At 40.1% G+C, this 26438-nt stretch overlaps 1 protein-coding gene across 1 annotated transcript in view; it reads right to left on the reverse strand.

Annotated features, from left to right (window-relative positions):
• Positions 1 to 26438, reverse strand: part of HGFAC (HGF activator) — a 337074-nt gene that overhangs the window by 114347 nt on the left and 196289 nt on the right. The window contains exons 5-6 of the mRNA XM_053704187.1: positions 8835 to 8957; positions 6160 to 6294 (exon numbers count right to left, since the gene is read on the reverse strand). Of these exons, the coding sequence (XP_053560162.1) occupies positions 6160 to 6294; positions 8835 to 8957 (258 nt within the window). The remainder of the gene's footprint in view (positions 1 to 6159; positions 6295 to 8834; positions 8958 to 26438) is intronic.

A 26438-nucleotide genomic window follows, 5' to 3' on the forward strand; every position in this document is an offset into this window, starting at 1 on the left:
TAATAAAGTTAGGGTTAGACTTAGGTTTAGGGGTTAATATATTTATTAGTGTTAGTGATGTGGGAGGCCAGAGGTTTAGGGGTTAATAAGTGTAATGTAGGTGTCGGCGATGTCAGGGGCAGCAGATTAGGGGTGTTTAGGCTCGGGTTTATGTTAGGGTGTTAGGTTTAAACATAAATTTTCTTTCCCCATAGGAATCAATAGGGCTGCGTTACGGAGCTTTACGCTCCTTTATTGCAGGTGTTAGGCTTTTTTTTAGCCGGCTCTCCTTTATTGATGTCTATGGGAATATCGTGCACGAGCATGTAAAACCAGCTCAAAGCAGCGCTGGTATTTGTGTGCGGTATGGAGCTCAACGCAACCATATTGCCCGCTAACGCAGGTTTTTGGAAAACCTGTAATAGCAGCGCTATTAAAGGTGAGTGGTGGAAATCACTTGCAAGTTATTACCGAGCCGCTCATAACGCAAAACTCGTAATCTGGCCGTTTATTTCTAAGTACTTGTCATATGAGTTCAGAAGCATTTAAAAAAGAAAATAAAGTTTAAGACAAATGCTTAAAAATGTTTGTCTATGTAAGACTCCTTTCTGTGAAAAAGTACTGGACACTACAAAGTCACATAGTACGTCATGCAATGCTTTTAAGTAACTCTGGGAACAAGAAAAGCAAATAATTCCCATCAAAAAGAAACTCACAGGAAAGCCGACCTTTATTGATTTAAAAATCAGACTTTACAGAAACGCAACCAGTGATTTGTCACTGAAACATAAACGCCTGGTATAAATGGAATTTAATAAAACGCTGAATGTTCTTGGCAGAGTGTCATTTTTTTATGTCATTCCTGATGGTGCATAGCTCATAACAGATTATCTCCATTACTAAAAATATAAGCACATATCACTTTATACCTGATGCTGCACAACACTGATAGTGTAATAGACAACCCAAGAGATAAAAGTCATTCCCTGCAATAACTGCAGGTAGTTTTTATTATTAATTGCCTGACATATTAATTGTGTGTTAAATCTCCAGTTATCCATTCCACTATCATCAGGTAATCATTGGTCTTTGTATATATATTAAACAAAAGTTAAATGTATAAATTATTTGTCAATCTGAGAGATAGTGGAGCTATTAATGCATGGACCTCATCCTGCATAGGATTTCAAGTGTACTTTATCTCAGAACACATCATATACAAGCTAGAAAACATGTGATAGAGTTGTGTCAAGTCTGGAAAGAAATCTGAGTAATAAAACAAGACATGCTATTTTTATAAATATATTGTTTTTCTAATTTTTATTACAAATAACATTTAATATAATCAATTATTATTATTTATATATATATATATATATATATATTTATTTATTTTTTTATTTTTTTAAAGCTTAGAACTTTTTTAGGATAGGGTTGTTTGTTTTTTTAAAAAGCGCTAAGTTACTAATGCCCTAAAAAATTAGAGTAGGTTTTTTTAAAGATTGTTGGGGGGGGGATGAGGGATTATTTTGGTTTTAGTATAGGTTTTTTGAGGCAAACAAAGCTATGATTACTTCAACTAATTGCCCTTTTCAGGGATTTGTAGAGTAGGTTTTAGTTATACTATAGGTTTTTTTAGGAGGGGGCTTTTTTAAGGGGACTTTCGTTAGGATAAGGATTTTACTGGTAGTGTTTTTTTTTATTTTTGGTAAAAAAAAATTATAATGGTAGTGTTTTTTTTCTCTCTAACTTAGTGGGTCTTAGAGGGTTAGCATTTAGGGGGCTAAATAGTGTATGGATAGCTTGCGATGGAGGGTTGTGGTGATTAAGGGGTATTTTGTGATGGGGATATGGCAGATTGGGGGTTAATAGTTTAGCTGTGTAGTTTGCAATGGTGGTGTCGGTTATGGGGGTAAATAGTGTATATGATTTAACAGCGATTGGACGTTATGGCAGATTAGGGGCATGATATTCAGAAACTCGCTGTTAAGGCAAGATATTTTAAGAGGTCTCATGGGTATGCCAAGGTCCATAAAAAAAATAATTAGAAACACAAATTTTAACTGTTGCTATTTAGTGTTTATGTGCAATAGAGACTCCTTCATTACAAAACAAGGTCTAAAAAAAAATTCCAAAGATGTTGCATGATTTCTATCTATGCCAGCGAGGTGTTGAATATCAGGCCCCAGGGGTTAATAGTGTTATGGGGTTAGGTTGCGCTGGGTGTGATGGTGCGTAAGGTGAAAATTGTTTAGAGGTTATATATATTCTGTTTTATTTATATGCATTTTCTTGTATAATCCATATTATTTTAAAAAACATTGATTTTAAACAGCTTTCTTTAAAACAATAATATTTATTTTTCATTATATATATATATGTTATAATATATAATATGTTATATAAATATGTTATAAGATTCAGTATCCTCAACCTAAAACTATAAAGTCGCCGCTACTGTCTTTTTTTAAAAAAAAAATATTTTATTGAGGAAATAAAAAAAATTAGCATTCAATTGACAGTACAGTCAAAACAGGTATAAACAATCGGCACATAAGTCAGATGCAAAGTACAAATAACACTGTATGATTAAAACTTGCGTTATGCACATGGTAAATAACTAGTCCATGTTCTTTTTAATAAGAAAAACAAATTAAAAAAAAGGAAAGGAATCGTTCCTGAAAAGTGCTGTATATCCTCCTTCTGTTGTTTTCTCTAGACTCTGTATCTAACGATTTCACAATTCCACAAGTTAAAGATGTAAAATGTCCATTTATAGGCATTTGGTACACTGAGACCTTTCCCAAGTTCCATGCAACTTAAGTTTTATCATTCGGACCACACCTCTTGAATATTTCAAAGTATATGATATTAAACATACAAAAAGTCTTATGCATAGCATAGTTATATAGCAAATAAAAGGTTTATAAATATAATGATCATCATAAATCCACAAAAACACTAAATAAGTGTTAGAACGTATATAACACATAAAACATATCTTGTTATCTCTTGAAACAAATCTGAATGTTCATGTCCAGGACGCTAGCAAAGAGGAAAAGAAACAGAAATAAGAGGAGAGAAAGAGTGAAGAAGAGAGAAAAAAAAAAACTTTGGAGAGGAACCCCCGGTAGGGAGAGCAAGTAGCTTGATTAGTAAGCATAGTCGCTACTGTCTTTTATAACCTATTTATATAACGAAAAATAAATATTTGTTTTAAAAAAAAGAACACACAACAAAAACAGCTGATTAAAATCAATACAATACTTAAAATACATATGGCTAGATTATGAGTTTTGCGTTATGAGCAGTGCGTTGCTAACTTGCACGTTATTGTCACCGCTCACTTTCCTACAGCGCTGGTATTACGGGTTTTTGCAAACCCATCGTTAAAAGGCAAGAAGTGAGCATAGAGCAAAATTGTGCTCCATACCGCACTCCAATACCAGCGCTGCTTAAGTCAGCGGTAAGCTGGTTGTACGTGCTCGTGCACGATTTCCCCATAGACATCAATTGGGAGAGCCGGCTGAAAAAAAGCCTAACACCTGCAATAAAGCAGCGTAAAGCTCAGTAACGCATTGATTCCTATGGGGAAACACATTTTATGTTTACACCTAACACCCTAACATGAACCCCGAGTCTAAACACCCCTAATCTTACACTTATTAACCCCTAATCTGCCGCCCCTGACATCGCTAACACCTACATTATACTTATTAACCCCTAATCTGCCGCTCCGGACATTGCTGCCACTATAATAAACATAAACCCCTAAACCGCCGCACTCTCGCCTCACAAACACTAGTTAAATATTATTAACCTCTACTCTGCCGCCCCCAACATCGCCGCCACTATACTAAAGTTATTAACCCCTAACCCTAAGTCTAACCCTAACCCCCCCTAACAAATATAATTAAAATAAATCTAAATAAAACTTACTATTAATAACTAAATAATTCCTATTTAAAACTAAATACTTACCTGTAAAATAAACCCTAAGGTAGCTACAATATAACTAATAGTTACATTGTATCTACCTTAGGGTTTATTTTTATTTTACAGGCAAGTTTGTATTTATTTTAACTAGGTAGAATAGTTACTAAATAGTTATTAACTATTTACTAACTACCTAGCTAAAATAAATACAAATTGACCTGTAAAATAAAACCTAATTTGTCTTACACTAACACCTAACCTAACCCTACAATAAATTCCCTTAATTAAATACAATTAATTAAATTCAATACAATTAGCTAAATTAAAAAAAAAACACTAAATTACAGAAAATAAAAAACAAATTACAAGATATTTAAACTAATTACACCTAATCTAATAGCCCTATCAAAATAAAAAAAGCCCCCCCCCCCCAAATTTAAAAAAACCCTAACCTAAACTAAACTACCAATAGCTCTTAAAAGGGCCTTTTACAGGGGCATTGCCCCAAAGAAATCAGCTCTTTTACCTGTCAAAAAAATACAAACAACCACCCCAACAGTAAAACCCACCACCCACACAACCAACCCCCCAAATAAAAGCCTAACTAAAAAAACCTAAGCTCCCCATTGCCCTGAAAAGGGCATTTGGATGGGCATTGCCCTTAAAAGGGCATTTAGCTCTATTGCAGCCCAAACCCCTAATCTAAAAATAAAACCCACCCAATACACCCTTAAAAAATCCTAACACTAACTCCCGAAGATCCACTTACAGTTTTGAAGACCGGACATCCATCCTCAATGAAGCCAGGAGAAGTGTTCATCCAAGCGGCAAGAAGTCCTCAATGAAGCCGGGAGAAGTCTTCATCCAAGCTGGCAGAAGTGGTCCTTCAGACGGGCAGAAGTCTTCACCCAGACGGCATCTTCTATCTTCATCCTTCCGACGCAGAGTGGCTCCATCTTCAAGACTGATTGGAACAGCCAATAGAATGCAAGCTCAATCCTATTGGCTGATTGGATCAGCCAATAGGATTGAAGTTCAATCCTATTGGCTGATTGCATCAGCCAATAGGATTTTTTCAACCTTAATTCCGATTGGCTGATAGAATTCTATCAGCCAATTGGAATCTAAGGGACACCATCTTGGATGACGTAATTTAAAGGAGCCTTCATTGTAGAAGAAGCCGTCAATTGAAGAGGATGCTTCACGCCGGATGTCTTGAAGATGGAGCTGCTCCGCGCCGGATGGATGAAGATAGAAGATGCCGTCTGGATGAAGACCTGCCCGTCTGGAGGACCACTTCTCCCGGCTTGGATGAAGACTTCTCCCTGCTTCGTTGAGGACTTCTTGCCGCTTCAATGAGGACTTCTCCCGGCTTTGTTGAGGATGGATGTCGGATCTTGAAAACTGTAAGTGGATCTTCAGGGATTAGTGTTTCTATGCAAATCAGAAATGTCAAAATAAGGATCTTGGATCTGTATAAAATTGTCCGCTAGTTTGGCACTCTTCCAAGGCAAACAGTGAACCGAGAATGAATCTCCAATTCACTGTTGAGCCAGACATCATTGGGACTTCACTTTCCAAATACAACACATGCGCAACTACATTTGTGAATGCGCACAGAGTCTGTTAAGAGTCTCACATGACATACAGGTATTGAGCAACACCACGCATGCACATACGGGAGCTGGCATTCACTTCAACCAACCAGCTGACCATGATGATGATTAGTAGAAGCAATAATACATAATGAAAAAAATGAATAGCGGCTAAAGGATGTCTTTTAAAACTGACTGACAGCGATGTTCATTTCAATAATTGTACAGTACCTGCAAATAGTCATATAATGATATATGACTACTTGCAGGTACTGTACATTTATTGAAAGCGCTCTATTATGTTATTTTATACACATACTATTCTTTTGTAGAAAGTTAGAGCTCTGAATTTACCATCACTTTAATTAGTTGATTACCTAGGGTCAATAATAATAAAAAAATAAAATGTTTTAAGGAATTAGAGCATGAAACCTTTGCATTAGAATCCACTTTTAATTAATTCTTGACCTACTTGGCTTATTAGGGGCATTGTTTGCCTTTTGCAGGTTGAAAGCTTAGATTAAGTTTCATGTATTTCCACCAGTCCTACTTTCCATATCGTTGCATATTCATTATTTCTAAAAATTATTAATAATTTGAATTATTCCATTGTTTTTAATGTTAACATGCACTCTAGAGAGGACATTACCTGTGTATCTAGCTCCACTGTGACATTCAACCCTACTGTCCTGACATATACATTGTTCCACTCGCCCATGATGAATTCTGTCCCACCTTTCCTCTGGACCATAAAACTCATAATGAGCTTCATCAAAACATTTTTCTAATTAAAAAAGAAAAGAAAAAAAAGAATGTGATGTTAAAATCTGAGACAGACCATGTTTAACGTACAATGTTATGTTAAAAATTAGTTATAAAACAGCTAGTGATCCAATAGATCACTAACATGGCTGGAATCTCATCCATGAGTAAGGTCTGCTAAAGTGGGGTCCAGTTCATTTAGGGTTAGCTGTCATTTTGGAAGGTGCCTGTGCAATTCACTCTGAAATAATCCAAGAAGTAAATTGGATAAAAAACTGTATGAGTCATGAAATTATTTTTTTGTGTTTCATATCCCTTTAAGATGATGCCAAATAAAAAAAACGCGTTTTCTCAATCAATGATTGAAAAAATATATATATACCTATATCCAAAAAACATTCAGATTGTTTACCACTTATCAGGATGGTTGTGGAATGCCTAAGGTTAATTTTACTCATGTAAATCTTTCCTTACACACTGTACAAACAGAACAATCAAAAGTCCTGTCATGTAATCTATAAAGAATGAAGACAAATTTCCAATTTACTTCTATTGTCAAATTTGCATTGTTCTCTTGTTATCCTTAGTAGAAGAGTAAATGTAGATAGGCTGATAGAATACTAATATGTGGAAAAACAAACTGCGCTAAATTTCCCAATATCCAATATAACTGGGTATTATAAGTAAAATATAGCCATAATATAGCAATCTATGTATATAAGTCAAAATGAATCATGTGTCACACATAGATAGCGAAATGGTAAAAACAACACCAGGCTACGTTATGGATACATATACCAGTTTAAATATCAAATATGAGCAACCAGTCTATTAGCCATAATTGGTGGTGTGGGGTATGTCTCCCGTGCTAAATTAGTACAAGTACCTTAGTGTGAACTTCTGCAACGGTATAAAGTGAGTCACAGATAACCCTTTGGCTTCGTGTCCTGGGAGTTAAAACAATCTGTTCTAGTGCTTTGACGGTAGGTGTCCATTAAAAGCTAACAAATGGATTTAATCCACAGGTGCCACTTTGTTGATACTGAGTTCTCTCCCCTCAGTTGTACGGAAACACATGCAAGACAAAAGACAGAAAAGTGCACTCTCATCAAGTGGAGTTTATTTATAAGCGCACTATATTTCACCTAGAGGGGTTTTCGCTGGGAGAGCGTAAGGGTGTTTTTCCACATTGATCCGGAGAGGATATCTAGCAGCTCGTCTGCACAATGGTCTATTTTACATGATGTTTTTAATTTGTGCTTCTGTAAGTACAATTTTACTGTGTGCGCAGTGTGCCGTGCGCAGTGCGCGTGTAAATAAACTTCACTTGATGATAGAATACTAATGACACTCTCCTAAGCTCCTAAGGCAGCAGTGTTTGCAATGATGTTTAGCTTTGCTAAAAGCATTGCAACAAACACTGCTACCATAGACTACTAAAGACACGTGCACGCTCTTGAGCTAATATGAGCTAACTTAGGTTACTCTTCAACAAAGGATACCAAGAAGAAGAAAAATGATAATAGAGGTCAATTGGAAATTTGTTTAACATAGAATGCTCCATCTAAATCCAAAAAGTTTCATTTTGACTTTTGGGATTTCTCACACAGAAACAGATCCAGTTAGGTAGAAAATATCTACAAATGTGCCCAGAGAAAAGAATACTTTGAACAATGAATGACAATTCCAGTTTTTTCAAGAATATAAAGACAAGAAACTTTTGAGATATTAGGTTTCCATTAAAGTCTTTATTTTTATTTTTACCACAGTGCCCTTAATAATCACTAAAAAAAAAATACATTTAAAAATAGAATCCAAGGTTAAAGGGGCAGTAAATAAATGAATCAAATAACAGAAAACTTGCATTACTGGGACCAAATTGTAGCACAGAAAAGTAATAGAATAAACTTGGAAGTTGGCGCACAGGCAGCAAATAAAGTTGCCACCTCAGCCATGTTTTCCTGGACACTTATGAGTTACACATGCTGAAGGGTGTACTGAGGGGAACATGATTTGCGCACCTGGACAGCACATGAATAGTAATCCTGGACAGCACTATCCATGTTCCACCCTGCAGCATGTGTCATTCATAAGTGTCCAGGAAAACATGGCCGACGTATAGCAACCCTAGCAGCAAAACACAAAGGGGGGCCCTGAAGCAAAAGCTGAAGACTTCCTAAATAGACAGCTGATGTGATCAGGTGGAGGATAATTATTTAGGCAGGTAAGTTCCAGTAGTAGGAAAGAGATGGCCACCTGATTGACAGACACAAAGGAAGGAGCCTTAAAGTGACAGTTGCAGCAGGTACACATGACAATAAAGTTTGAACTTTAAGGGTTGAACTTTTTACCTTCTTTCAAATTTCTCTACTATGTTACTGTACTACTATATAATCTGTTATATAGAACATCACACATCACAGTTCTCTGCCATGGGCTCAATTAAGCAGAGATAGAAAATAACAAAAACAAAAAATGACATCTTTATTAAAGTGTATTATTAATTAACAATCTTAACAGCAGCAGCTATCCCTAAATCTAGAGGTGCTAAGATGTTCTTACCTATTTCACAATTATGTCCTGTGAATTTCTCCAGACACTGACAGTGATAAGTGCTTCTGTCAACCGCAGTGGAACAAGTACCACCATTTTGGCACAGATTATTTGCACAAGGATCTTGTATAACTACAAAGAAAAAAATGTGGTTTTAAAAAAAATGATATGTTGAGATAAAATGTCCTAAATAACAATGGCAAAGCAAGTAAGATCAATTTATATCCAAATAATCACAAAGCAACGCTGTATCTCTAGTTTAGAAACTGAGAGACAAAGAACATTATTTAAATTTAATTAAGTATTTAATTTAATAATTATTTAATTTTATAAATGGCCTGATCAGCAATATTAACACACAAGTAAATCAAGTAAGCCAGACATCAAGGGGCTCATTTATAAACCTCTGAATGGAGCTTGAAGGGCCGTGTTTCTGGCGAGCCTTCAGGCTTGCCAGAAACACCAGTTACGAAGCAGCGGTCTAAACACCGCTGCTCCATTACATGTCCGCCTGCTCTGAGGAGGTGGACAGAGATCGCGTGAAATCAATCCAATCAAATACGATCGGGTTTATGACACCCCTGCTAGTGGCCAAATGGCCGCGATTCTGCAGGGGATGGCATTGCACCAGCAGATCACAAGAGCTGCTGGTGCAATGCTGAATGCGGAGAGCGTATTGCTCATGTTGGACGGACATTTCATAAATTGGACCCCAAGTATTTACCAGTTTAATCCTGAAAGGGCTTGTATGTTTTTAGAACGATCCATGAACTATATAATTAATAAATAAAATAATAATAGAAAAAAAAGGTTATGTGAAATTGATTATGGAGCAATTCCCATGGCCCTTGTGTCCTATTTGCAAAAATGCTCATTATTAATGGTCACTGATATAGAAGCCTTAAAGCATCCATTCCTAGTGTACTGTTTTAAAGGAATAGAAAGGTTTAAATGTAACGGTGCATTTCAGTTTGAAATATAAGCAAAAATGCTTCTAGAAAAAGTTAGTACTGATTTTCTGCAGCATACACACATATCCTGTGAGGGCCCGTGAATCCGTATTCAAACACCATACCTTGTCAGGGAGCTGGCAGTGGTCTATATTGCTTCTGAAAACATATTTGGCTAGATTACGAGTGGAGCACAATATTGCGATAATTCGAGCACAATAATTGGGCTACAATCAGTAATTCCAGCGCACGAAGATGTGCGTTCGCATAGCCCAGCAGCCTTGCACTCATGAGAGTGAACTTCCATAGGCTTCAATAGGAGCCTTGTTCTGATACCGATCAACGCAGCAAATCGGCTAGCATAGCGCAGGGGGCAAATGGAGCGTTGGGCAGCAATAAATAAATAGATATGTATATGAATATATACATATATACAGTATATACACATATTAACACATAAATATATAAGTATATAAGCATATAAATATATAATTACAGGGAACACACAGTCCCCCATTGACCTCCATGTAAAGGCACTTTCAGTCTTTCACATCCCCTCACTTTAACCCCTTGTAACTGCTTTATGCAGTTTTTAAAAATAAAAATAAATATGCTCATGTTTATTTAATGATTCTTTACTGTTTTCTTTATTTTGGGGGCAATTGGGGAAAAACTCTGGTTAATGATTTCTAGCGCAAAGTGAAACCGCAAGCTTGCGGTCAAATTAACCAGTCACTGGACAGATAGCTCTGCATGCTAATACACTGTGGCTGAGCTCTGTAGCAACCCAAGGGTTGCAGGTTCGATCCCTGGCAAGGTCCACTCAGTCCACTCCGACAGTGCGGATCAGGTCCGACAGACCTCGCTGAATACGGCGAGCAATACGCTCGCCGTATTCAGCGTTGCACCAGCAGCTCACTTGATCGTGTTGATTTCCGGTGATGTCTGTCCGCCTGCTCAGAGCAGGCGGACAGGTTATGGAGCAGCGGTCTTTGTGACCACTGCTTCATAACTGCTGTTTCTGGCGAGCCTGCAGGCTCGCCAGAAACACGGGGCATTAAGCTCCATTCGGAGCTTGATAAATATGCCCCATTTACTTTACAATATTGAGCTCAATAAAATAAGTTGGTGAGTTTTTGAGATTTAAGCTTCTTGCTTGTTAGTGGTTTAAATTAGTTCATGATAAATCTGCATGCTGAACTCCACCAGAGGTCCTCTCGCTCTTTTTTTCCAGTCAGATTGTGTTTTGCTCATACATAATTCTGTCAGAAACAAGCACAACTCTTTGCAATTTTTTCTTGTTTTTCAACTTATTCCCACAGATATGAGAAAATCAAAATGAATTTTTCATGATGCAGACTGAGCAAGAAACTTAAAAACTTTCCAGTTTATTTTTATGATCAAATTGGCTTTGATCTCTTGCTATCCTTTGTTGAGGAGCATTTCTAGGTAAGTTCCAGAGCATGCACATATATAGCAGCAGTTTTGCAACAATGTTTCTAATTGTGACAAAAATTTGTTGTGTAAACTCAATCATTTTGATATGCTCAAACTCCTAAGATGATTGAAATAGTTGCTTAGTAACAGCTATATTATTTAATTTAGTGCTAGCTATAACAAGGGATCTTTACTGGACAGTAGAATGTGCATTCAGCAGTTTTGTTAGCTGTCAAATGCAGAGGAAGGTGGCCGCTCACGGCAGTTGGCTCTTTTCAGAACTGGATTTCGTCATGTGAAAGTACAACACAATACAATCTGTGCAAATCCAGACCTTAGTGTGTTACACTTTCACAAGAAATCCAGCTCTGAAAGTGCCAAATGCTGTGAGCGGCTGAATGCACATGCCTACTGGATAGTGCCGCCCTATGTGATGATCCTGCTACGCGTTTTACAACCATAAAGGGACATTCAACTGCTGGGCACAACTACCCTACAATAGTAACTACCCACTATGTTATTGCATATCATCCTGTTCCTGCAGCTCTTTTCAAATCCGTCCTCCTAGTTTAATAGCTTAAAGGTGCCAGATACTAAAGCTCCGCCTCTTTATACTGGGCTCTGCCATCTTGGAGCTCAGTATTCTCAAAGCCTGGGACATAAACTGTGCACACTCACAGATTAGCAATAATGTATATTGATTTACAACTGTATAATGAGCTTCAGGTTAGGGTGCATGAAACAAATCAGGAGATGGACATTTTTGCAGCTGCTGCATTGCTATATATTATTGTTGAGTGCTTTTTAAATATATTTTGAGAAGCTGTAAAATTGTATAAAAAATGCAGAAATGTAAAGCTCACATGATGTGTCATGCACACTAACCTGAAGCACATAATATAGCTGTATAAAGATTTTCTTTCACAGGTTCACGGATTATATTTTGTAGCTCTGCACAGCAGTTTAATGTCACTTTAAGTGAGTGACTTCTACATGAAAGTCAAACTCTAAGATGGACAAGAGAGATTCCTCATGGCTGAGAATGTTTTACTGCTTATGTTGTGTCTCTGCAAGTTCAGATCTTGTGTCTGGTTGATAGAGGCACAGTTTGTCTCTCCCTTTGATTGTTCTGTTCATGTTGTGATGGCTCTGCTGTTTGACATTTCTGTATATATTTGGTATTACTTTGTTTCCTGGTAACAGATTGCTTGGATGGGATATAGAATACTCACAGGGTTTAGGTGTTATACAAAGAAGTATTTATTTAAAGGGACAGTCAAGTCCAAAAAAAAAACTTTCATGTTTCAAATAGGGCATGTCATTTTAAACAACTTTCCAATTTACTTTTATCACCAATTTTGCTTAGTTCTCTTGGTATTCTTATTTGAAAGCTAAACCTAGGAGGTGCTAATTTATTAAACCTTGAAGGCCGCCTCTAATATAAATGCATTTTGATAGTTTTTCACCACTAAAGGGCATTAGTTCACATTTTCATATAGATAACATTGAGCTCATGCGCATGAATTTACCATGGAGACAGCTCTGATTGGCTAAAATGCAAGTCTGTCAAAAGAACTGAAATAAGGGGGCAGTCTGCTGAGGCTTAGATACAAGGTAATCACATAGGTAAAACGTGTATAATTATAACTGTGGCTAATGTGCCTGGTTGAGTATATGATAGCCATGCTCCAAGATTACCAAGTCAAACTAGAAAGCACCATTTTCAGGTAAATGTAAGTAAAAAATAAGACTTTTCAATATTTAGATATTATAAAAATTGCCTCTATATTTTGGTATCCATTTTTTTAAAAATCTTTCCATAAAAGCAGACTAAAATAATCCCAGGAGAATGCCCAAATCTTGAGCACTATATGGTGCTCAAGACTTATGCACGCTCCTGAGCCTACATGTCATAACAAACACTTGTCAAAGAGAATGATTTCTGTTCCTGCCGCAGTAAGGCGTGCTGTACCTTTAAGGCCTTATTTATAGTAGTAATTATAGTTATACTTATTAGCTCTCTGTTTTGCAGCATTATGCTGCTTGTGTATTAGGTGTTACCTCTACTCTGGCATTTACTATTTAGATTTTCTGGTTTAACTTTGCTTCACTTGACTTTGCTTTTGTTTGGACTGACTTTGTTCTTTGACTTCAGCTTACTTTGTGGACATGCATCTGTTTTCTGATTTTGTACTGTTTTACCTGTGTGACTATAACCTGGATTGTCTGAGTTGTATTCTCTAATTCCTTAACTAAGCATAGTGACTTTCTGTAACACCGCTGCTTAAGTGATGAAAGCCATGTTGGCCAATTCCTTGTTTCACAACTCAGGGCCACACCGTCACCAAACACTTACACCGCTATAACAGGGTGACAGTGCCAAGCCGTCTCTGGCTGTGGCAAGTTGGCAAGTGGGGAGATGTGGCGGCTTTGTTGCTGCTGGCTTTCTGCATCAGCGCTAGGTTTTCCCAGCACCCAGCAGTCTTGCTGTGGTGCAGAAGTGTTGTGCCTACTCCTGTTACAATCTTTACTTCTTACACTTTCCTTGCAATGTCATTTGGAGAGTTGGGATTTAATGTGCCTGTATTGCTTGTACTTTGTGAAATTTGGCAGCATTTATGATTATGGATTGATACTCTTTATACTAATAAAATCTAGGCTGTGAAATTACAAAGTGCCTGAGTAACCCTTGCTTGTATCTCAGTTTGTTAGATTAAAGCAGGGACAGAAAACATTGGCACTCCTGATGTTTCAGAAGATCATTACCCATGATGCTTAGGCACTCTGAAGTCCAGTTGAGCATCATGGGAAATATAGTTCTGAAACATCTGGAGGGCCAAGGTTCCCCATCCCTGGGTTAAAATAATGCATTACTGTAAATAGGGCATGTGTCTGCATGGGGAGAGCTTTTGACCCTCATTAGGCATATAGCAAGATGAAGCTCAAGGAACATGAAGTTGGCCTCTTTTCTTCTGGAGCCAACATGTGAGAAGTAGCTCACTTCTCACACACTGACTCTGGACCTGTGTACGGTGGGGTATTCACCTTATCTAGAATAGTGGAGCTACTGGAGCTCATACAGATGGCCTCTGTGCTGCTGTTGCTTGAGTGGAGCCAGATGCAGTGGAAGGAAGGACACGGACTACATGATGCTCCAGGCCTCCTGAGCACCTAAGCCCAACTTCTTAACCTTTGAGGAGGCCTAGAAGGGCTTTTTCTGCAGTTGGATCCAGGCCCAGTGGGTGCGTGCAGGCAGCAGGAACCGTGGTTCAGGGGAGAGATGGAGAGCGGCCCGGTGGGGCAGCGGTAGCTGTGGAGGCTGCCAGTGGAGGTCCTGTGAGGAGCTTGGGAGCCAGTAAGGGAAGAGAGCAGGTGGATCCTGAAAGATGGAGCAGCATGGCTAAGGGCAGTCAAGGACCTGGTGTGTTAGTGTAATCTACTAGGGCTGCAGAGGTTCAGGACCTTAGTGCAGATTTGCTTGAGGTGGAGGGGGACTCCTTGCACCTTTTGGAATCATACAGTTACTTTGGTGAGAATGACCCAGGAGAGGGAGCATCTACAGGGCAGTTGTTCAATGCTTTTTCTTCAGGAGCAGATGGTAGTGGGAGTGGCTTTTGTCAAGAGAGAGGAGGGGGAGTAAGTGGGGCTGGTAGCTGTGGCTAGGCAGGACCGCCAGCCTAGTCCGGGTTGGGGGTGTTCGAGAGGAGGAGCAGCAGATCGGGAGCAGCAAGCAGGAGGGGAGGTCAGGTTATCCTACAGTTAGGAGAGGTCGGGAACAGGACCAGTGTTCTCCAACTTGGGAGAGGTTGGACCGTCATCGGAAGAGCAGGATCAGTGTGTGGAGATCATGCTCCAGATCCAGGAGGAGGTCTCCTTCTAGAAGGTGGGAAGTAGATGACAGGACAGGAGGCGATGCAGCAAGAAGCAAGCGTCTGTTGAATAATTTGAAGGTGTATCCATTGGGAGTGGTCCCTAAGAAAGCGCCGGGTCAGTTTCGAATGATACACCATCTGTCTTATCAGAAAGGTTTGTCGGTTTAATGATGGGATTGATCCGGCGTTGGCGGCTGTTTGGTATGAGTCTTTTGATAGGGCAGTGGAGTTTGTGCAGGTGGCTTTAAGGGGGGCTTTGATGGCCAAGGTGGACGTAGAGGCAGCATTACTCCCGGTTCATCCCAAGTGTCATCACCTTTTGAGTTGTTTTTTTGAGGGCTCCTATTTTGTTGATTAAGCGTTGGGTTGTTCTATTTCATGTTCGTATTTTGAGAAGTTGGTGCAGAGGAGATTATCAGCTTTGGCCTTTTTGTTCAATTTTTAGGGTGGATGTTGTGATGTTTTAGCTGCTCAGGTTGAAGTAGAGGGTGTATTCTGGTGATAGTAGAATACCTGAAGTTTTTTCGATTCTTAGGAAGGTAGTTGTTGGACTTCCATGGGTGTGGGAGTCGGATTATGAGATATGTTTGTTTAATTTAGCTTTTGTGTTAGCCTTTTTTAGGCCTTTAGGGTGTCTAAATTGGTTGGGGCAAATAAAAGTGATCCTTGTGGAATTCAGTTTTCAGATGTGTGGTTGAATAGGGGTATAGTGCCATATAGTGTCAAGGTTAGGGACAAGGAGGAAAAGACTTTGACATGGTCCCGCACCAAATGCTGCAACTAATTCTTCCTTCTTTCTTTTTTTTTAAGCTGTGTGCATGCAAGAGAGTGCCAGACTTTCTATGTGTTAATACAGGGCATAGTACTGCCTAGGCCAGCACATACCTAGGGCAGCAGTTTCAGGTGGACAGCACTTTTATGAAGCCTCAGTATGGAGGCTGCACCTTTGTTAATTGTTTGCATGTATTTTTAATTACTGCTTTTAATGTCTTTTAAACTGAAGAGAGTCTGTTTCTGCCCTTTTCATGTGAAGTTATTAGTGACACCAGTCATGCAGCCATGGGGGCCTATCTATCAAGCTCTGGATAGAGCTTAAGGCCCTGTATTTCTGGCGAGCCTGCAGGCTCACCAGAAACAGCAGTTATGAAGCAGCTCCATAACCTGTCCGCCTGCTCTGAGCAGGCGGACAGACATCGCCGCAATTCAACCAGATCGAGTATGATCGGGTTGATTGACACCCCCTGCTGGCGGCCCATTGGCCGCGAGTCTGCAGGGGGCGGCGTTGCACCAGCAGCTCTTGTGAGCTGCTGGTGCAATGCTGAATACGGAGAGCGTATTGCTCTCTGTATTCAGCGAGGTCTGGCGGACCTGATCCGCACTGTCGGATCATGTCCGCCAGACTTTGATAAATAGAGGCCTTTATCTTCATTAGTATAATTATTTTCTATTTCATATCGCAGAAAGCGGTGGCGAGATGAGCACCAAGTCTGTCCTGCATGTAATAACAGCTAACTGGAGAAAGGAGCTGGACAAAGAGAAGGGGAATAAAGGTACCTGTGGGTGGTTTATGTTTCTTATACGCCTGCGCTTTTGCTGTGCAAGAGCAGAGTCATTTGTTGAATTAAAACAAACCCACCTTGCATAAATATTTACATATATATTTATGGTGTACCTATTCCAAAAAAGATTATATGTATTGCTCTCTACATTGTGCCCACTTTCCTTGCCATACACTGGACAAGGGTAAATAGTTTTCTGTGGGGGATCTTTGCGAGATACCCTTAGCATGAATGAGCATTCGATTAGTTTTTTTTTACAATAGTAATTTTAAAGTTTAAAAAGAAAGTAACCCCCCTTTTTTATATTTGAGGGTAATCTATGGTGCTTTGACATATAAAATAAAGGGGCCTATTTAAAATGAATGACCCCCCCCCTACTCTGCCATCTGTTATATTGTCCATAAATGTTATAAAGATTACCCCTCAAATATGAAAAAAGAGGGGTTGTACACATGCACTATGTCCTATAGTTTAAGGTTTTCACATTGATTGATTGGGGTTGTTAATGTCCAATATTACACTCCGTGATCAATCAAAGATTTCCAGCCTCCAACTGACAAATTAATAAACCTTTATTAGCTTAAACAGGGTCCATAATACAGCAACAACGTTTCAAACCAGCAATTGGCTCTTAGTCATGTCAATGATTCTATGTACAGGTGTGCCTTTTATACCTATGCAAAATAATTAACAAGCTAAGTAGCACTGCCATCTTGTGTGCATTTTGCAGTATGCATGTGTATAGTTACCATATGCATAACTTGAATATATACATAATTAAAACCACAATTAAAATTTGACAAACCTCCTACATAAAAATATGAAACAAAATCTGAATCATGCATCAATGTACTTAATTCTTACAGGTATGTTTAAAGGAACAGAGACCAATTGAAATCTTTGTTTAACCCTTAGGTTGTAGGGAATCCAATTTCCTAATCCAAAACATCTCCCTCTTCTTTAACATCTCTTCCCTATCACCTCCCCTCCACATGTTCTATCACTTGATAGCGCAATTGGCTCATATTGTAACCCATGGAGAGGAAGTGATAGGAAAGTAGGGCATACTTGTTATTTGTCCGAATATTTGACTTGTTTAGTCATTCTTTCTCTGGCCTCCCTGCTCGTCTCGTTTGATAATGTATATTGCATAAGTTGACCTATATGTTAGAAAATCTTTTATCTTGTATTTTGTCTCATTTATGGGATGGAAGAAATTTTCCCCTCTAATAATAGAGCTGCAATGGCTACAGTTCAGACAGGGATAACACACAGTTCTATTAGGCCCCATTGTTGTCTGTTTACTCAATTTTGTACTGCCTATTTCAGCGTGTACCAAAGTATCCTTCACGCTTTTACTTTTCTTATACACTGTCATTGGTTTCTCTTGAAAACTTTCAATATGGGGATTACAGTCTTTTAAAATGTACCAGTATTTATTCAAAATATTTGTGATTTTTGGACCCAAACTATTATATTGGGTTACAAATATCATTCTATCGCCTTTGCTGTTTTTGTTCTTTCTACTTTTTGTTCATTGTCATTATTTACAGATTTTAGTTGATCATTAATCAGTTTTTCAGGGTAACCTCTTGCTACAAATTTATTTGCCATTTCATATAGCCTCTGGTTACATTTTTCCTCATCAGTAACAATTCTCTTAACTCACATAAACTGACTCCTTGGTATTGCTTTTAGTGTATTACTTGGATGGGAGCTGTTATACTGTAAAATCGTATTCTTATCCGTGGGTTTAGAATATAAGTCTGTTTTAAGAAATCTCCTATCAGTGTATACATAGGTGTCCAAAAAGTGGACACCCACTTCACTCATATTAAGAGTAAACTTAAGGCCAGTTACAGCTGTATTTAAATGATCAACAAATTCCAATAGGCTCCCAACATCCCCCAACCATATGCCAAAAATATCATCGATGAATCTCCACCAGGCAGGCGCCATAATGCAAAAATAGCCTATGTGGGTATACAAATGTTTCTTCAATACTTGACAAATAATTGTTGGCATATGTTGGGGCGACGTTGGAGCCCATTGCCATTCCCTGTATCTGCAGAAAGAAATTGGTCTTGAAACAAGAAATTATTCTAATAAAGAATCAAAGACAACAAATCAATCAAAAATTGTATTTAATTATCACCATATCTACTATCTCTTTTGAGTATATTGCCCACTGCTGCAATGCCACTCATGTGCTTAATTGAGGTGTATAAGCTTGTTACGTCTACCGTGTATAAAAACAAATTTATGCTTACCTGATAAATTTATTTCTTTCTTGACACAGTGAGTCCACAGATCATCTAATTACTATTGGGATATTCACCTCCTTGCCAGCAGGATGTGGCAAAGAGCACCACAGCAAAGCTGTTAAATATCACCTCCCTTCCCTCCAACTCCAGTCATTCGACCGATGTAAAGGAGAGAAAGGAAGCAACAAGGTGCAGAGGTGCTTGAGGTTTATAACATAACAAAAAAATACCCTTTCATCAAAAACAGGGAAGGCTGTGGACTCACCGTGTCGAGAAATAAATAAATTTATCAGATAAGCATAAATTTTGTTTTCTAACTAATGACATGGTGAGTCCACAGATCATCTAATTACTATTGGGAATCAATACCCAAGCTAGAGGACACAGATGATAAGGGAGGGGCAAGACAGGGAACCTAAACAGAAGGCACCACTGCTTGAAGAACCTTTCTACCAAAGGAAGCCTCAGTCGAGGCAAAAGTATCAAACTTATAGAATTTTGAAAAAGTGTGTAGAGAGGACCAAGCTGCAGCCTTGCAAATCTGTTCCACAGAAGCTTCATTTTTGAATGCCCAGGAAGAGGAAACAGCCCTCGTAGGATGAGCCGTAACCTTCTCAGGAGGCTGCTGTGCAGCAGTTTCATAGGCAAAGCAAATTATACTCTTCAGCCACAAAGAAAGAGAAGTAGTCGTAGCTTTCTGCTCCTTACGTTTCCCAGAGAAAACTACAAACAGAGCAGAAGATTGACGAAAATCCTTAGTCGTCTGTAAATAGAATTTCAGAGCACAAACCACGTCTAGGTTGTGCAGAAGACATTCCTTATGAGAAGAAGGATTAGGACATAAAGATGGAACAATCTCCTGATTAATGTTCCGATCTGAAACTACTTTAGGAAGAAAACCTAATTTAGTACATAAAACAACTTTATCCAAATGAAATATAAGGTACGGAGACTCATACTGTAAAGTGGAGAGCTCAGAGACTCTATGAGCAGAAGAAATAGCAACAAGAAACAAAACCTTCCAAGATAACAACTTAATATCTAAGGAATGCATAGGCTCAAATGGAGCCTGCTGAAGAACCTCAAGCACAAGATTAAGACTCCAGGGAGAAGTAACAGGTTTGAACACAGGCCTGATTCTGACCAAGGCCTGACAGAACGATTGAACATCTGGAACCTCTGCCAGATGTTTATGTAACAAAATAGACAAGGCAGAAATCTGACCCTTCAAGGAACTTGCAGATAAAAACCTTCTCCAAACCTTCTTGAAAAATCCTAGGAATCCGAACTCTACTCCAAGAGTAGCCTTTGGATTCACACCAATACAGATATTTTCACCATATCTTATGGTAAATTTTCCTGGTAACAAGCTTGCGAGCCTGAATCATGGTCTCAATGACCGAATCCGAAAAACCGCGCTTAGATAAAATTAAGCGTTCAATCTCCAAGCAGTAAGCTTCAGAGAAACTGGATTTGGATGAAGGAAGGGCCCTTGAAGTAGAAGGTCCTTCCTTAGAGGAAGCTTCCAATGGGGGAGAGATGACATCTCCACTAGGTCTGCATACCAAATCCTGTGAGGCCATGCCGGAGCAATGAGAATCACTGATGCTCTCTCTTGCTTGATCCGAGCAATGACTCGAGGAAGGAGAGCGAACAGAGGATTAAAGGTATGCAAGACTGAAGTTCCAAGGAACTGCAAGAGCATCTATCAGAACCGCCTGAGGGTCCCTGGATCTCGATTCCATGAGATCTAGATCCAGCTGTCCCCATTTGAGAATCAAATTGGAAAACACTTCCGAAAGTAATTCCCATTCTCCCGGGTGAAAGGTCTGTCTGCTCATAAAATCCGCTTCCCAATTGTCCACTCCTGGAATGTGGATCGCAGATAGACAACAGTTGTGGCTCTCTGCCCACTGAATAATCTTGGACACCTCTTTCATGGCCAAAGAACTCCGAGTTCCACCCTGATGTTTGATGTAAGCCACTGAGGTTATGATGTCTGACTGAAATCTGATAAACCGGGCAGAAGCTAACTGAGGCCAGGCTAGAAGAGCATTGAAGATTGCTCTTAGCTCTAGAATGTTTATGGGGAGAACAGATTCTTCCAGAGTCCATGTCCCCTGAGCCCTTAGGAGGCCCCAGACTGCTCCCCAACCTATCAGGCTGGCGTCAGTTGTCACTATCACCCAGGTAGGTCTGCAAAAACAGGTTCCCTGGGAGAGATGATCCTGAGACAACCACCAAGGAAGAGAATCTCTTGTCATCTGATCCAAATGAATTTGCGCAGACAGATCCGCATAATCCCCGTTCCAATGCCTGAGCATGCAAAATTGCAGAGGTCTGAGATGGAAACGAGCAAAAGGAATAAAATCCATGGCGGCTACCATCAGACCTATTACCTTCCATACATTGAGCCACTGATGACTGAGAAGAGGACTGAAGAGACAGACAAAAATAAAAAATCTTGGATTTTCTGACCTCTGTCAGAAATATCTTCATTAGAACTGAATCTATTATGGTTCCCAAGAAGACTACCCTTGTAGATGAAATTAAGGAACTCTTTTCCAGATTCACCTTCCAACCGTGAGAACGCAGGAAGGATAAAACCATCTCCGTGTGGGAGATTGCTAGTTGAAAGGACTGGGCCTGAACCAGAATGTAGTCCAGATAAGGCGCCACTGCAATACCCTGTAACCGGAGCACTGCCAACAGAGATCCCAGAACCATTGAAAAAATTCAGAAATTTGAAAAGTCAGAAGGGAAGAGAAACAAACTGAAAGTGTTTGTGCAGAAAGGCAAATCTCAGAAACTTGTGATGATCCCTGTGGATGGGAACATGAAGGTACGGATAGATCCCAAACACAACATAAGAACTCCTCTTTTTATCTGGCCGTCAGATAATCTTGAGAGAAGAAATTTGCCCCTGGGGGGAAAGGTCTTGAATTCTAGTTTGTATCCTTGGGACACGATGTCTATCGCCCAAGGATCCTAAATATCCCGAACCCAAGCCTGAGCGAAAAGGAAAGTCTGCCCCCCACAAGATCCGGTCCTGCATTGGGGGCAGACCCTTCATGCTGACTTATAACTATATATAACTATATCATTAGTGGGCTTCTTGGATGGCTTTCTCTTATTCCAAGATTGGTTGGGTCTCCAGGCAGGTTTGGACTGTTCCTTTTTTGTAGAGTGAGAAGAAAGTTTACCCTTGAAGTTTTGAAAGGAACGAAAATTACTCTGCAGTCCCTTCTGCTTATTTCTCTTATCCTGAGGAAGGAAATGTCCTTTTCCTCCTGTAATGTCAGAAATAATCTCAGCCAAGGCTGGGCCAAACAAGGTCTTACCCTTGTAAGGAATAGCCAAAAGCCTAGACTTAGACGACACATCTGCAGACCAAAATTTCAACCATAAAGCTCTGCAAGCCAGAATGGCAAAACTAGAAATCTTTGCTCCCAATTTGATAACCTGAAGGGAAGCATCCCCAGAAATAAAATAATTTGCCAATTTAAGAGAATTGATCCTTTCCTGGATCTCTTCAATGGGAGTGTCTGTTTGAATGGAATCAGACAGCGCATCAAACCAGTATGCCACCGCACTTCTGTCAGGGTGCCAGGAATCAGACTGAGACAAGAAGTGCAAAAATAATCACACCTTTATTAATAGCAAAAAATAAGTCAAATAACAAGCCAGGAATCAAAACCAGAACTGGTAGTCAGACGAGCTGAGTCAGGAGTCAAAGCAAATAGTCAGATGAGCCGGAATCAGGAACAAGGAGAACAGCAGAGTCAGGAACAAGCTAGGGATCAGGAACCAGGAGGGATGTCAAACAGCCAAGTAATACACAGGAGCTCTCACAAACAGGTCTGAGACAACGCAAGGGCAAAGCATACTGAACAGAGGCCCTTTAAATAATAAGTGATGACATCACAATTCTGAGACTGCATCCTGTCTCACACGGATGATGTACACCAGTCTGGCCATAAAATGAAGTGCAGGAAATGAGCAGCATCACACAGTATGCACCAGAGTCAGGAAGAGAGGCGAGTAAAATGGCTGCCAGCAGCACATGGCAAAAAGATCAGGGAAAAAAACCCTGACAGTACCGTCCCCTCAACGACCCCTCCCCCTTGGGAGGACAAAAGGCTTATTTTGGAAATGGGCATAGAAGGCACAGAGGAGGGTGGGAGCATGAACATCAGTGGAGGAAACCCATGAACACTCTTCTGGACCGTAGCCCCTCCAGTTAACCAAATACTGTACGCGGCCCCTGGACATACGAGAGTCAATAATGCTGCTGACCTCATACTCCTCATGGTTGTCAACAAAGATAGGGTGGGGACGAGGCAACACAGTGGTAAACCAATTACAAACCAATGGTTTCAAGAGGGAGACATGAAAAACATTGGAGATGCGCATTGCAGGAGGAAGGTCAAGAGCATAGGCCACAGGATTGACCCGTCGGAGTATTCGAAAAGGACCAACATAACGGGGAGCCAGTTTATTGGAAGGCACACAAAGGTTCAATTTGTGGGAGGACAGCCAAACTCTCTCACCAACCTGGTAGGAAGGAGCGGGCAGACGCCTACGATCACCCTGGAACTTTTGGTGCTGCATAGAACGATGAAGGCAATCCTGAATCTGCACCCACATGGAACGGAGTTGCCGGAGATGCTCCTCCAAAGCCGGAATACCCTGAGACATGAATGAATCGGGCAACAAGGATGGTTGAAACCCATAATTCGCCATGAACGGGGATAACTTGGAGGAAGCATTAACAGCACTATTGCGAGCAAAATCTGCCCAAGGTAACAGTTCAGACCAATTATTGTGATGAGCTGAGACATAGCAATGGAGGAACTGTTCCAGAGCTTGATTAGACGGTTCCGCAGCCCCATTGGATTGAGGGTGATATGCCGAGGAAAAGGGAAGCTGAATACCCATTTGAGCACAAAAGGAACGCCAAAATCTGGAGACAAACTGTCTACCCCGGTCCGACACTATCTTCTTGGCTAACCCATGTAAACGGAAGACCTCCCGGGCAAAAATTGAAGCAAGCTCGTGAGCGGTAGGCAACTTCTTCAAGGGAATGCAATGTGACATTTTAGAAAAATGGTCAACCACCATAAGGATAACAGTATTGCCATTGGAAACAGGGAGCTCGACAATGAAGTCCATGGAAAGATGTGTCCAAGGATGCTCACCATTAGCAATAGGTTGAAGAAGACCCACAGGAAGACGTTGAGGAGTCTTATTCTGTGCACAAACTGAGCAGGAGGCAACATATGCAGCAACATCAGAACGAAGAGCTGGCCACCAGAATTGTCGAGTGACAGACCAAATCATTTGGTTCTTGCCTGGGTGACCTGCGGCTTTAGGATAGTGGTAAGTGTGCAAAAGTTTAGTTCGAAGAGTCTCAGGAACAAAACACAGGAGGTGCATGTTCGCGTTCGCCGCGGCGGGCGAACATATGCGATGTTCGATCCGCCCCCTATTTGTCATCATTGAGTAATACTTTGACCCTGTACCTCACAGTCAGCAGGCACATTCCAGCCAATCAGCAGCAGACCCTCGCTCCCAGACCCTCCTACCTCCTGGACAGCATCCATTTTAGATTCATTCGGAAGCTGCATTCTTAGGGAGAGGAGGGACAGTGTAGCTGCTGCTGATTAATAGGGAAATCGATAGCTAGGCTAGTGTATTCAGTGTCCACTACAGTCCTGAAGGACTCATCTGATCTCTGCTGTAAGGACAGCACCCCAAAAAGCCATTTTTAGGGCTGCTTTTTTTTTTTTCCCTGTGTAATCTAATTGCAGTTGCCTGCCTGCCAGCGTGTGTGTCAGGCTCACAGCGTATACTGTGCCCACTTGCCCAGTGCCACCACTCATATATGGTGTAACAGTAGTGTAGATTTAAAAAAAAACAACACTTTTTTGACTGTGTTAAATAATAGCAGTCAGTTTCCTTCACACGTGTGCGTTTCAGTGCCTGCCTGCCAGGGCACAGTGTCACCCCAGTGCAACTCATATCTGGTGTAACAGTAGTGTACATTTAAAAAAAACAACACTTTTTTGACTGTATTAAATAATAGCAGTCAGTTTCCTTCACACGTGTGCTTTTCAGTGCCTGCCTGCCAGGGCACAGTGTCACCCCAGTGCAACTCATATCTGGTGTAACAGTAGTGTAGATTTAAAAAAAAACACTTTTTTGACTGTGTTAAATAATAGCAGTCAGTTTCCTTCACACATGTGCGTATTTCATATAGATAACACTGTGCCCATGCACGAGAAGTTATCTGGGAGCAGGCACTAATTGGCTAGACTGCAAGTCTGTCAAAAGAACTGAAAAAGGGGCAGAGGCTTAGATACAAGATAATCACAGAGGTTAAAAGTATATTATTATAAATGTGTTAGTTATGCAAAACTGGGAAATGGGTAATAAAGGGATTATCTATCTTTTAAAACAATAAAAATTCTGTTGTAGACTGTCCCTTTAAATGGGGAGTTTGGTCTGTCACTGTGAAGCAGGCATAACCCTTATACTACCTGATCGATACAACATCATACCTGATGTTTTAAAGCACGTTATGCCAAACAATTTAGGAATGTTAGGTGATTTATGCCTTTTATGGCTTAAAACCAGACTCTGCATCAACTATGTAATTTTCCATGGGAGTTTTGCCATGGATCCCCCTCTGGCATGCCACAGTCCAGGTGTTAGTCCCCTTGAAACAACTTTTCCATCACTATTGTGGCCAGAAAGCGTCCCTGTGGTCAGTAAGAATGAGCACTGGCATGCTAGTACCCTCGAGAAAATGCCTCCATTCCTTGAGTGCCAAAATATGGCCAGTAATTCCCTGTTGCCAATTTCATAATTGCACTCCACTGGAGAAAATTTCTTAGAGAAGAATCCACACAGATGCAAGGAACCGTCAGGCGTAGGACGTTGAGACAAGAGGGCACCTACTCCAGTCTCAGATGCATCAACCTCAAAAATGAAAGGCAGGACAGGGTTAGGATGAGCCAGAACTGGAGCGACAGCAAAGGCAGTCTTAAGACTATCAAAGGCCTTAATGGCAGTAGGTGACCAATTGAGTGGATCACTTTCTTTACGGGTCATGTCTGTGATAGGTTTGACCAAGGTTTTTAATAAACTTTCTATAGTAATTGGCGAACCCCAAAAAACATTGAATAGACTGAAGACCAACTAGGCAAGGCCACTGCAGAACTGCAGATAATTTGTCAGGATCCATGGAGTACCCTGCAACAGAGATAACATAACCTAGGAAGGTTACTTAAGTCTGATGGAACTCACATTTCTCAAGTTTACAAAACAGGCCGTTCTCACGTAGTCTCTGAAGAACCCGTGTAACATCAGAACGATGAGCCTCAAGTGTGGGTGAGTGTATGAGGATGTAGTCTAAGTACACCACAACACACTGTTGCAACATATCTCATAGGACATCATTAATAAATTCCTGGAAAACAGCAGGAGCATTACATAGGCCAAAGGGCATTACCAGATACTCATAATACCC

The sequence above is a fragment of the Bombina bombina genome, chromosome 2 (assembly GCF_027579735.1).
Source record: "Bombina bombina isolate aBomBom1 chromosome 2, aBomBom1.pri, whole genome shotgun sequence".
In the NCBI taxonomy this organism is placed as follows: Eukaryota; Metazoa; Chordata; class Amphibia; order Anura; family Bombinatoridae; genus Bombina; species Bombina bombina.